The sequence below is a fragment of the Lepidothrix coronata genome, unplaced genomic scaffold, assembly GCF_001604755.1.
Source record: "Lepidothrix coronata isolate B3197 unplaced genomic scaffold, Lepidothrix_coronata-1.0 Scaffold39, whole genome shotgun sequence".
Lineage (NCBI taxonomy): Eukaryota > Metazoa > Chordata > Aves > Passeriformes > Pipridae > Lepidothrix > Lepidothrix coronata.
In genome coordinates, this window is record NW_016690219.1 from 282,702 (window position 1) to 296,709 (window position 14,008).

The following is a 14,008-nucleotide window of genomic DNA, read 5'->3' on the forward strand; positions in this document are numbered from 1 at the left end:
TTATTCACATATAAATCTGATAGTCTTGCCATAGGAACCTGACAAAATTAAAGTCATCAGCTTCTGCCTTGCCTCTCTTATTCCCTGGAAGAGCAATGTCAGTGGGTCCCAGAGAGCTCTTTTGGATCATGAAGGCATTTCCTTTTCGGGTTGATGTGCTTTCATGTGCACTGTACTTAGCCTAAACCTCTGTATGAAAATACATAGCTCTTTTAAATTTCTCTTGTTGTGCCTTGGCATTCCAGTTTCTAGGCAGACCAGTCTGGTTTCTCTGCTGAGAGCACTGATCACAAGGGGGTCTGGGAGTAAAGCTCTGGTTTTCTTCAGGGATGCTGGAAGGCAACAGACCTGCTGTGACACACAACAAGTGGTCTGGTGCCAACTCTTAGCAGCTTAGAGAGACAGATACCATTTCTGCCTGTCCTCCCACATTCACTCAGAGCATTTTCACACTAGCCCCTGAACTGCTCATATTTAGCTACCTCTTGCTTTCCTGACTTTGCTGAGAAGCGTTGACTGCATGAGGACTGCAGGATGCTTGATGCTTGATGCTTGTGCTACAAGTCAGCGTGTAGGACTCAATATGCCATTATGGTACATATGGCTCCCTCAGCATGCTATGCCACAGCAGGCAACGTACTTACTTGCCTACTTATTGACAAAAAGGAGAAAGATTACCTTCCCCACAGAGCTTTCATGCTTTTGGTACAGATTTATGCTTGAACACAAATTATCTGAGTTACAGACATGCCCTTTAGAAAATCTGTTTAGCAGAAAGAGCGAGGGGGGGGATATAATCTGGAAACAATCTCCTGTAATAGACTAGAATTGTCTTCTCTGCAATAAAAAATGCCAATTGGATTAAATCAAGAAAAAAACCCCAAAAGCTAAGTTTTAATCTCAAAACCATCGGCATAGGCAATGAAAGCAAACAAGTGATGTCTTCGTTCTCCTACTTCATACTTTCTTCACCAATCAGTCATGGTGCCGCAGAACTAACAGTCTGCCTAGTGCACACTTAGGGACAACTGGAAGGGAAGATTCAGCTTGCTCACGGAACTCTAGTCCAGCATATCATGCAAATTCGATCAGAAAATATAAAAGTTACAACATAAAGTTCAAATTCAGCCATAAAATATGTGAGTTGGCTACACTCACTGGTGCTTTCCAGACCATGACCATGCGCTATAAGATCACATAGAACAGACCCTGTACAGAATTCCCCAAGGAGAGGAAAAAACCACCTCATCCCAAAGTCTTGTTCTCTTTCCAGGTTTTCTGCTTCTGCTCTCAGGCACCACCCCAAGAAGGAAGCCTAAGTGCTTCCACAGATTATTATTCAAAGTGCTCATTTACAGTACAGCTGCTGTGCCTCTTTCTGTTGAACTCACAGCACAGCCATGCTGGTCTTGACCCACATCTTCCCTGATGCATCAGTCCAAGCAGAAAAAGAAAAGGATTCCCATGTACTGATTTCCACTGTTCTTGAAATTGACTCACTTCATGCTCTCAGGTATGGCCTAAAGAAAGAATGCTCCAGTGTAGAGAAACAAATATATATACCTGAAAAGATAATATAAATTATTGAGGAGTGGCCTCCTCACTTCCTCTCAGCTCAGGGCAGTTACTACACAGCACACTGATATTTATGGGCTAAACCCACTGCAGGAGAAAGGTGGCATGTAGCAAATTTACGTGAAGTATGAAACCCAGGCCATGACCAAGTCTCAGGTATTACACATTTAAGCATATATGTGTGATAACCACAGTGACTTAGATGTTCCCCGTAGATGCTGTTGCTGGAGTGTACCCCAGGACACTGAAATGAGTGTGATCTCAGCCTGTCAGTCACAGGGCTGAATCTTTCGATATAAAGTTCCCGTGGGGGAAAAAATTATTTGAAGCCCTAGGTCAAGGAACAACATAGACTTTGCTGAAGTGTTTCTTGCAAGGTGAAAAATGAAACATCAGGCCCTTTGCCTTCAGTGCAACTGTGTGGAAGGCTACAGATGTGAGACTTCACTAGAAAATGAGGCAGTTACAGCTCAGACCATAATTTGGTGATGGAGATATATGTACATTCTTAAGCTGCAAGACGAGTCCCTGCTATAGGTTTGACTTGGGTTAGCTGGACATTTGGGAAGTATTTCTTTCCCACCAGTATTAGCATCCTTTTCCTGGGACCAGCAGACAGTTTTGGATGAGGCCACTCTGCTTTGAAGTGTAAGAGTTAAAGAGCACGTACGTGGAACACTCACTTTCCTTTCTCTGCACCGAGGCACACAGGTAACTGCCAGCAGTGCTCTGCGTGAACAACAGAGCCGTGTGTTTTGAAATGAGTAAGCTGCTTATTTCCCTGCCTTCCATGGCACTGGGAAATCTCATCTCTCCAGGTGAGATGATTGACGTTAATTGCTCATTCGGATGATTCTTTTTTCTGTTTAACAAAATGTTTTGCTATATGAGAAGACAAAAACCAAACATCCAGGCATGATTCAAAAGCCAAATACAAACGGAACCAGAAGCGTATTTAAGGACCATCCCTCAGGATCCATGAAGCACTTGCAGCTTCTCCTGCTGCCGCCCCAGAGGTGGATTTTTCCAAGAACAGGGACGTGCAGGGCGTGGGGCCGCCGCGAGGGGGCACCGAAAAACCACCTTGAGCCCAACGCTGCGGGGGCGGGAACGGCGAGTTTGTTTGGATTTACGTTATACAGCAAAAATACACAGCGAATTAACTCTCTCCGCCCGTCTGAGCGGCCTTACGTGCTCGGGATTTTAAAAAAATACCTACAAGCTGCCGGTGCTCTGTCGCCAGAAGGACATGCGAGCACGGGGAATGACTTCCACACAGTTTCGTGAAGAATTTAAACCTGCAGTAACAACAAATGTAAAAGGACGCTGTAAGACAGAAATTTAGCCCTTCAAAAGGCCACGGGTGCTGTAGAGCACCTCTGCCTGTGACTACACTTTATTGCTGGGTTCTTTCAAACCTCAGTTTGAATTTATTATGTTCATCTAAAATATGCTGTGGAAACCCTCTAAGAACAAGGTACAAATCCATCCATGCCCATCCGGGGACGTGCTCTTCTGAGAGGGAGAAATGGGAATTACAAAAATCTCACAGAAAATGCATTTTATTTCAATGTCTAGGATTAAGTGAACCATTTGCCCTATTGACACACACCCCCTGTAATAGTCTGCTGCAAGTGACTCCTCGGGCGACTTGATGTACTCAATGATGACTTTGCTCTTCAAGTGTGTATTTTTAAACACAATTTTTAATAACAACCCCATTGTTCAAACAGCTAATTTTTGTTCTTTTCACTAATGCTCGCTAGTAAAATGGGACGCTTTGAATCCAACGCTGAGAGGCAGTAGCCACAGGACATGGAGGAGGGGGGAATGGTCGCAGGGAAAAAGCTTGGGACGCCACCCAGCTGAGCAGCGATAGCTGCAGCAGGGACACAGAGAATCGCTGTGATCTGTGATGTCGGTGTGACTGTGCAGCGCTGGACATCCAGCTGGACATCCAGCGCTCCCAGGCCGAGCCGTCCCTTGGAGTGCGGGATCACACCCTGCCCTCCGAGCACACCGAAATCCCGGCGTTTTGCGTTTGTTTTCCACGTTGGTTTTTTCATCACTGTGACTTCCGATCTCTCTGAAACGCCGTTTCAGTTAGGGCTTGAACTCGAACCTGCTGCTTCTCCCGGCTCACAATTCCTCCGCTCCCTTTTGGCCAAGAGTCGGCAAGACAGAGACTCGAACATGATGAATTTTTTAAGGAAGGGAGTCGACTCCAGCGCTTTTCCAGTAGCACCCAGCGGAGGCTTTTGTTTTATTTAACCGCCTGCAACCCTCTCAGCTCACTTTGCCTGGGCTTTAAAGCAGCCCCGCGGACCCAGCGGCGTTCCCTCTGTGTGTTTCTCTCGGCTGCCCGCCCAGACTCTTCACACCGGCCATCCCGAGCAGCGGGACTGCGGGGGCCGGCCCTGCCCTGCCGCACAGCCGGGGTACTCCGGGGCCGGGAGGGCACAATTGTTGGGGATGCGGCCCTGCCCGCGCCCCACCCGAGCCCGAGCCCGAGCCCGAGCCCGACCCCGCAGCCCCCTCACGGCCCTGCCCGGCCCGGCCGGGGCGGCGTCCCCGCCCTCTCTCGGCCACGCCCCCCGCCCGCGGGCGCCCGCCAATCGCGGCGCTCTCCGCCGGGGATGACCTCACCCTCTGCCTTCCCATTGGCCGGCTATATTAAGAAAGTCGCGAGCGCCTTTAAATAGCGGCGCAGGGCCGCAAGTTGCGGCAGTGGCGGCGCGGGGCCGGTGCGTGAGGGCAGGTACTGGTGGCGGCGCTTTTCCCTCGAGGTTCCGGGACCGACGGCGCTGCCCTGTGGCCGTAGAGCTCCCCCGAGGCACCGTCCGTGGAGAGAGGAGGGCGCGCCCGCCTGCCTGCGCGGGCCGGCTCGCCACGGTGCCTTGTGAGAAGCGAGAGGGAGCGGGAGGCGGCGGCCGCGGGGAGGAGGGCGCTGCCATCGTCCTGCTGCACGGCAAGGCCAGCTTGGCGAGCCTGGCCATGGCCGCCATCCGCAAGAAGCTGGTGGTGGTGGGGGACGGTGCCTGTGGCAAGACTTGCCTCCTCATCGTCTTCAGCAAGGACGAGTTCCCCGAGGTCTACGTGCCCACCGTCTTCGAGAACTACGTGGCGGACATCGAGGTGGACGGCAAGCAGGTGGAGCTGGCCCTGTGGGACACGGCCGGCCAGGAGGACTATGACCGCCTGCGCCCCCTCTCCTACCCGGACACCGACGTGATCCTCATGTGCTTCTCCGTGGACAGCCCGGACTCGCTGGAGAACATCCCGGAGAAGTGGGTGCCCGAAGTCAAGCACTTCTGCCCCAACGTGCCCATCATCCTGGTGGCCAACAAGAAGGACCTGCGGAACGACGAGCACGTACGGAACGAGCTGGCCCGCATGAAGCAGGAGCCGGTGCGCACCGAGGACGGCCGGGCCATGGCCATCCGCATCCAGGCCTACGACTACCTGGAGTGCTCGGCCAAGACCAAGGAGGGTGTCCGGGAGGTCTTCGAGACGGCCACCCGGGCGGCCCTGCAGAAGCGCTACGGCACCCAGAACGGCTGCATCAACTGCTGCAAAGTGCTATAGGGCGTGTCTGGAGCGCTGGGCGCAGCGCCCGGGTCACCTGTTGGCGGGTGGAGAGGAGCTGGGTTATGCACGCACACGGCATCTGCCGGTCCCCTCCGCTGGAGGCTGGCGGTGGATCGGGGTGGGGGCTAAGGGAGGGAGCACCGCGCTCCCTGAGCCTTGGCCGAAAAGGGTTGTGCTGGCTCAGCCGCGGGGACAGAGGGAGGGGGGGATTGCATGCCCTGAGTCTTGGGAATAAGGTGGGGAGAAGCCTTCTCCTACCACTGGCCCCTGCGAGTTGGTCGCGGACTCAAAAACAAAAAGCTGCTGAGACTGGACTGAGCAAACGTTGCACCCCGGCTCTTCCCTTTTGCCACCACCTGCTGCTCCCCGCTCCTAGACAGCCTCCTCTCTTTTGCAAGAGGAGGGCGGTGGAGCCGATGCTCGAAGGGACTTCTGCCTCCTGCCTGCATGTGCCTCCCCCCAGGCGGGCTGGGGAAAGGGGCTGCATGTCCCAAACTGCCCGCAGCATTCTCGCCTCTCCCGCACATGTTTCGGCCTGAGCCTGACCTGCTGTGGAAGTTAGTGCCCTGAAGACCGAGGCTGGGAGGGGAGGGTCATCCCAAGCGAAACCTGTATATATCTTACCATTTCTGTCTTGTGCAAATTGGGGTAGTGCAGGGGGTGCTTATATAAAGTGAGGTGGGGAGGGGGTGCCCAGCTGGGACTTGTGTTGTGCAAAGGAACTTGCCCTGAGTGACTGATGCCTGCTGATAATGCGAGCCTTGAACTGACTCCAGCTGCAGAAGCCACCAGGCGGGAAAGTAAAGCCGAACTGTCCTCCTTGCTGGACATCCACCTCCTGACAGATGAGGCAGGATGAGCAAGGGGATGATATTGCCATATTATGATCTTGGTGCCTGCTCCTTCCTTTAATGTTGTCTTCTGCAAGTGTGTTGATTTGGGTTTATTTAAAAGTTTATTTTCAAAAGAAGTTACTTTGCACAACTTGGTGGATTTTTTTTTAATTAAACACTCAATGCACTCATCTGCATACAACACTGTAGCATTGGAAACATTCTTACTCAGTAACCTCATCTGGGTCTTGTGTTGAAATCAATTTAAAACAAGACAAAATAAAACCACTGTATATTTTTTTGCCTTGGAAAAAAATGGGTGAAAGCACTGTTCCTTATGGAGCAAGTACATCAGACTTTAGTACTAAAGGGCAGTTTAAAGAATTGAGGTTTATTTAAAACTTATTTTCACAGGGTGGCTAACCTGGGTGAAAATAATTTTGTGTTTCTCTGGTTCAGAGAACAAATGTATCCATTTATGTTTGTTTACTTTTCTTCCTCTTCCCTCAACAGTGGTACTGAGACTGTTTGTTTTTAATAAATTGACATGGCAAAAACTGAGATGTATTTGATGTTTACATAAAACTATGAACAGTGTATGCAGTTTTTTTATGTAAAGTATTAAAAGACTATGCTGACACTTGTGAGAGCAGTGTTGTGATTCATGGAGACTGTCCTCAGTTTGCAGCAGTACACCTGGATGGCATTGAACTAGACCAGAGTTTGCCCCCTGCCTGCACATGCTTTTATTTGGATTTTTTTTTTCCCACTGGCTGAAATACCTGTCTGGCAGCTTTCAGAGGATGATGGTTTTATTTCCCTTCGGGGGAGCTGCTTCCTTAATTTTTCTGTGCATGGCATGTGGAAGTGTACTCGAAATTCAAGGTGGTGACTAATCCATGCTTGTTGAGTGCAAGAAGCTTCTGTGTCTTCTGCATGGTGAGCTTGTGCTTCCAGTGGGTTGGTGTAGCAGCAAAAGGGGCAGGAAACTGAAAAGTAGCAGAGGCAATAAGGTTTATTGTTCAAGAAAATACTAACATAAAAGCAATTTTTATTAGTGACCCCCACTTTGCTTGGAGTGTGTGGCCCTGCTTGCTGCAGTAGGGCATGAGGATGGGCACAGGCTTGCTGTTGAACAGGAGTCTCCTAAGCTGCCAAGCCAGCTTTCCTAATTGCTGGCTTCATTAATTCCCATAGCAATGTAAAAAGTCGAGGCCTTTCCATGTCGGGGATCCCCAGCAGGGCATTATCCCTATCCCTTCCCTAGCCTGCTCCAAGAATCAGCTGCCTGGGCAGGTGCTCAAGGCCCTGTGATGCTGCCATAGGCATTGGCTCCTGGCAGGAGAGGTGGCATAGGGCAAAACGTGTTACATGATTTTTGCTGAACAATAAGGCCTATGCCCAAAGTGCTGATGTCTCTTTTTTTTTTTTTCCCCCTTTTTTTTTTTTTTTTCTGTAAAACCCCTTAGATACCTTCTAGGGAAATTTCAGTACAATTTTATATTTTCGTAAATCCTCTTCACTCCTTTTGCAGAGATGAGAGAAAGGAGTCAAGCCTTTTCTTTTTCTGATCTATGAATATCTGCTAGGGTACAGATTGTTCAGAAATGTTAACTAATGTTAACAAATACCAAGGCAAGCAAGGGACATTTAATGGCTTTTGCTTAAATGCTTACAGAGGGTTCTGCCAGCTGCCAACTGAACATGATGGGGCTTTTTAGACAGGCTGACATGGAAATAGCAGGTTCCTTGTCCAACACCTGGAAAGTCAATCAGAGTTAATGTGAAAATACCTGTATTTGCATTTTGAAGATTTCAAATGTTAGAGTACACACCTAGTCCATGCTGTGAGTTTATTATTCTTCCTATAATCCCTAATGAAAGACAGGGACGTTTTCACAGGCAATTTCACCAGTTAGGCAATTTACCTCAAAAGGTACCTAAATCCCAGGTTTTGGGTATCCTTCTCAATTCTACTGATATTTGAATTTCAATTTCAATTCCCCTGATATTCAAAGGGTGAGTTTCTTATCCTGAGTTTGAGAACACTAAAATCGAACATCCTTTGAAAAAGATCTTGGTTGTGGATGCCTAAAGATCATGACCAAATATGTATTTCTTGCAGAGGCACTCAAACCCCAGGCTCTGTTCTGCATGATGCCAGCCAGTGATATTAAAATCTGCATTGGAAACCTTATCATTAAAATGATTGCAATAGCTGCAAAATTTATCAGTTCTGTTAGACTGCAGCAATAACTAATCTTCTCAAAACCCCAAAGGAGAAAGCATTAATATTTGTATTTTAAACACTGGGAAATGAGTTAGCATTGCATCCCTGTATAATTAACTGTACCAATATTTTCCACTGAGGTGCTTACAAGGTAATTACATTCATTATTTCCAATTGGACTTTTGCCCAAGTCAGGGCTACAGCCTCTGGCCCAAGGGGGAAAAGCTTCAAGAAAGCACATTTCGGTTTTAACTGAGCGTGACCTTTCTCTGCTTCTTGTGAAGCTGTGAGCCAACCCACAGAGTGAGATCACTGTGGGAGTCCACCCATTGGGGTCAGATGGTGGAATCAGAGCTTTGTGTCACATTGTTGGGCTTGCTTTGGTGGAGGGGGGACATAAGGCACATCCCACCCTTTGTGACTCAGACACCCTGACAGGGCCAGGCTGATGCCTCAGGGTGTGAGTGTGTTACACTGACCAACCCCATCAGACACCCTGACAGGGCCAGGGTGACGCCCCAGGGTGTGAGGATGTCACACTGACCAACTTCACCCCACAGCTGCATCTTCCTGAGTGTCTCCAGAGGGTCTGCCCAGCACCAGGGCCAGCCAGGTGCCCGAGGTCAGGACAGGTGCCCAAGGACATACATGGTGTATTCTGACAGAGGATTGGTTTCATGTGGACCTCCCCTTGCTTATCTTCATCTGGCCCCCTGACTCCTGTTCATCTGATCCCAGTCTGTCTGCTGTAACCTTTTGGCAGGAGAAGCGGTGGCACTGAGCAAGTCAGAGCATCAAAGGAAGGTCAACCACCAACTCATCTCACAGTCCCTCTGCACACTGTGGGGCACACAAAGATGTTCCCTGATGTGTCCACTTGCCTGCACAGATGTCCTCAGCTGAGGAAAGGTCGCACCTTTCCCTTACTCTATACAGGCCGAGTTTAGCTTCTGCTAAAGGTCTTTCTTCTGGTGAGAGCCAGAGCTCTGTAATGGTACCAGGGTATCCTTAGCAGCAAATTCTGGAAGTGTAGAAAAGCCTTACTGAGAGGCACACTCATCTCCCTCATTCTGCATTGAGGTGAGGAGACTGCTTGTGCACTCCCACCTCAAGACCAGGTTGAATCCTCTGGCAGTGTGAGGTTGTCCTGTCTGGGCAGCCTGAAAATGAAGCCATCCTGGGAAGGTCAGAACCACCTTCTGCGCTTCCGGAGATCCAGCCACAGCAGCTGTGAGTAGATTGAATAGAAAACACATTCTGTAGGGTGTGCCAAAGACAGGAGAAGTCATCTTTATGACATAGGAGAAAGAAGAAATTAAAACTCCTTGATACTTTTGGCAAAACATTTGTTAAAGCACTTTTATGCAAAGGAATTAGGCTACGTATTTTTGCTAGTTTTTTTAACCCTCATGTAACTCCACACACTACAGTGGAGTGGCACAAGTGCCAGTGGGTGCAGATTTTGAAGCAATGTCCTCTTATATGGTTTTCTGGTTTTGCAACAATAACTTAATGTAGCTTCATTTGCCTTACACTATGTTGGACAGACTTAGCAACTCAATAAAGTTTTGACACAATTTCTTTACAGTAAGAGAAAAAAAATACTCTGAGAGTCCACATTTTACTAGAATCAGCATAACTTACTGTAATTCACTCACAGATTTTATTCCTTAACTGCAGAAAGTAAAAAAATGCTCATTTTGACCTGTCCATGATTCTATGTATTCAAGTGCTTGTATTTGAGTAGCCTGGTGTAATGGATGGACATTTCTTTCAATGCTAATTGATTTCAATTCAATCAATCAAATGGATGAGTTGCACTGGCCTCTCCCACCCTGTTCCCTTGAATTTTTTCAAGTAATGGAAAAATTATGTTTGGGAGCAGAGTTTTCTTCAGATTTGCTCTCAGTGACAGTGGTAAGCCACAGTCTGTGATAAGCAGCAGCCAGGTAAATTCAGTTTTGTGGCCACTCACACCCTGTGTCGGACAAACCTCTGTCCAGTTCTTTCAGAGGGTCCATAAAGTGAGAGGCTCTGTGGTCAGAGGTGCCTCTATGTGTCAGCAATGTATTATCCACTCATAACTCAGTAGCTAATACCATTTGGTATAATGACAATGATGGGCATATCTGCTTTTCTCACATGATTGAAATATCAAACTGATGCTAAAAGGTGGGGTGTAAGAGTGGGGTTAAAGCTGGAGGCACTGATGTGATACCTACACTGAGCTGTAGCTGGAGAGTAAGAAAAGCATTAGACCTGTGCCTACAGCACACACTAACTATTTCCCTCCCCACTTGCTAGTCTGTGTGGGTTTTGTCTGTGTTGCTTAATCTTGCTTCCCAGTAAAGGGGACCAATGGGTGGGATTTTATGCTAAACTCTTAATTTTGTTTCTTTTAGGTCATCCATCCTCTTCTGCATTGAAATCTTGATGTGGCAGGGCTGGAGATAGGAATTTGGAGACAAAGTGGGTTTCCTGGTGGGAAATCATCCTCATTTGCATGAGAATGTCCCCATTCCTCCTGCACGGAGGGGAGGGTGGTGGCAGTGGGGAGCCTCCAGGGTTTGGGGAGGTGGGAGGGAGGCTCTGTAGGGGTCTGCCCTGGAAGAGCCTTTTCTCTGTTCCTAAGCTTTTATGCAGTGGGATTTTTATACAAGGAGGTTTGACCCTACAGCCCTTGCTCTATGGGACTCTTCTCACCGAGTGCAGCAGCACAAGCCAGGACTGCAGCCAGGACTCCCACTTTGCTGGAGTCGCTGGGGTTTGATGGCAGCAGCCTGACCCTTCCTGGCGACAGACAAATTTCTCTTGCCGTGAAAACAGAGTGAGTTTTAGACCAGGACTTTTCATTATGTGTGTGCATAGCTAGATGTAGTCACGCTACCTGTGTAAAAGTAGAAAAAGATGAAAATCCAGGCTTCTGCATTCAAGGTTCTTGTAGGAATAATTGGGCACTTTGTATTTTCAACCTCCTCAGCTTGGAAAATTTTGAAGAACGTCACTCCTTGGTGTGCAAGTGTCACCTAACATCAGTGACAGAAAGATAAAGATGTATATTTAATTCTGATAAAAAAATAATCTGTACAGTTTGGGTTTAAACCAACCATGCCCTTGTGAGCGTCTGAAAGAAACCCCAAGTTTCAGACTACTGTAAAAGTACTCATAATTCATTTCCAGTTTCTCTGACACTCAACCTGGAGGGACATTAAAGTGTCAGCATCTACAAGGCCAAGGAAACTGGATGGGAGAGAGCTCATGTCAAAACAGCCCATCTTCCAAACCAACCCATCTCCCCACGGTGAGGGGATGGGCAGGAAGATGTACGTCGCTCCCACGCTTGCCCTTTATGGAAGGTTTCCCAAACAAGGTGCCCTTCAGCTAGGGACAGAAATGAGCTCATTCCCTCTTGATGGTAACAGAACACTTTGCATTGATGGTGACTGCTGCATTTCAGGAAGAACACTCCCAAGGATTAACTGGAATGAGATGTTGGCATGATAAAGACACACAGAAAATGGTGACAAGGGAAGCAAATTGTAGTAATTACCTCGAAGCCAGGAATTTAGCAAAGGTGTGCCTAATGCCTGAGGAACTTGCTAACAGCCTGCCTGGCTCCCACACACCAGCGACCTCTCCTCTTGGGTGGGCTCAGATTTAACACCATCCTGTGAAATTCAGAGCAACTGTTCTCAGCCTATGTTCAGCTGGGAAAATTTCAAACTGGAAAGAAGGGGTTTGGTGCCTGAGGGATGCCTGTCTTTTCCAGCAGTACCTCTGGATTTAATAGAAAGCCATTCCTCTGCACATTTTTCATCTAAGAATGCTCTTAATTCTTCATCGTGCCAGGGAGGCAGCTAAGGATTGCAGGATGCTTCGCTTGCACACTTAGACTGACATGGCTGTAACAGTGATAATGTATATCCTGAGACATTGCTTTCAGCCACTTTTTACACTCCTTAGCCTAAACATGTATTTGAAACAAACTTCTGAAATTTTACATCTCACTAGCCAAAGAATAAGCCAGATATATTTCTTCCATGTGATCATGGGAAAGTAGAGTCCACAGTCACTTAGAGGATCCCAAGCCTGGCAGGTTTAGGGACCCCCACTCCTCTGCAAACCCTGCAGAAATGCCCATGGAAGGAAGGTTTCTTCCCTAACTGACTGCTAGCTACATGCTGCTGAAGGCTGTTCAAGTGCTATGGGAGGCCAGGGAAGCTGATGGTGGGTGCATTTGGTGCCAGCTCCCTCCTGTCCTGGGGTTATGCTGTCATGGAGAGATGGGGGCCTGGTGCACAGTCACTTCACAGGGAGGCAGAGTCCCCCTGTTCCACATAGCAGACAAGTTGTTAGTAATGTATGATTCACTCTTATGGTGATGTTAACCTCATGAACTCTCTGTTAAATTTTGGGACTATACTCGTTTATCTCAGGAGGTCGGTTTATCAGCAGAATCATCCCATAGCAAAATCACTTTTGTTCCACTGGTAAAAACTTCCCTGTGTGATTAGGAGCAAGGCTGCCCTTTTGCAGGCTAGTCTCCTCCAAGTAGGAGTGACCTGTGGCAAACTGTGCCAGCAGGATGAGGACACAAAGGTGGAAACACCAGCACGCTCCTTCACAGGCAGCAGCCAGTGGCCGGGAGCAAGGATTAAACTGGAGATGCAGCTCAAACTGCCGTGGCTGAAATTTCACTGCAAAAGTTTCTTGTTTCTCATTTTGCTCCTTTGATCCGTCGAAGAAGGATCAAGTTTCAGGGGAAAATCAGCCAGGACAAGCCGCAGAGGGCTAGAATTACAGCATATGAAGCAGCAGGGCCAGACAAGATCGGTTTCAGGCTGCAGCCAGTCCAACTAAAGCCAGAGCCTGGGACTGATGGAGGACCACGTCGTCTGTGCTTATTGTTATAGATACAGCTGTTTAAAATTAAAAGCAATTGTTTATTAGGCATTCCCAGATGGCTATTTCATAAAGCAGTCACACACCGGTCTCAGAACTTGCAGCTCTTCCACTGTTAGACCCTGTTATGTCTGTATATGAATGGTTTTAAAAAACCCAAGAAAAATATACATTCTTACATGTTAATTTTGCAAGGCAATCGAGTGGCTGTGCTTTGAAAGTTAGAAAAAAAAAAACAAAACCACACAAAAAAGCAGCCCATAAAGTGCTCACATGCCAAAATTTGCTGCATTGTTGGATGAAAAAAACAGAGGATGCAGTGGGGCTGGGTCATGGGGCTGGTGGGGTCTTCCATCCCCCCATTGGTAGGCTGACTACAACTCACCTCGTGGCATCAGTGCTGGGTGGCACTGAGCATCGCTGTGTGCTCTGTGAATGAAGCGGGGGCCGTATCCAGCCTTCTGTCACCAGCCTCTCAAACCTACAAAACCATCAAACTGAAGCAAATTCAAGTAAAGGTTGTGCAAAGATTGCTTTCTTTTCCAGAAATATTTGTTGGACAATATATTCGAGTCTCTCTGAAATGGTAATAATATTGTCCTTACAACCAATGCGTGCTATTGTTGTCGGGCAGATACAGCCTAATTCCTGGCGGGTTTGAGACTGTAATGTGCGTTTCTGGGTGAGGGAACTGTTGCAGATAAGTTTATCCAGGTGTCTCACAAACACTATGGATAACAGAGATGGGGGATATTTTTCTGGAAAAAAAAGGTAGGTCTGCAAAATCGTATGGATATAGCTGTGTTAATGGGATTTCATCCATAAATTTTCCAGAATTTGTGACTTTCATAACTGTTCTGCAGAATTTCATGGTGTCTCT

The 14,008-nt window shown here is 47.8% G+C and overlaps 1 protein-coding gene across 1 annotated transcript; it reads left to right on the forward strand.

Moving 5' to 3' along the window:
- The first annotated feature begins 4,309 nt into the window (after positions 1 to 4,309).
- LOC108496430 (rho-related GTP-binding protein RhoB) lies at positions 4,310 to 6,643 on the forward strand. The gene has a single exon (XM_017813127.1). The coding sequence runs from the start codon at positions 4,570 to 4,572 to the stop codon at positions 5,158 to 5,160; it is 591 nt and encodes a 196-aa protein (XP_017668616.1). The 5' UTR covers positions 4,310 to 4,569; the 3' UTR covers positions 5,161 to 6,643.
- The last annotated feature ends 7,365 nt before the right edge of the window (positions 6,644 to 14,008 follow it).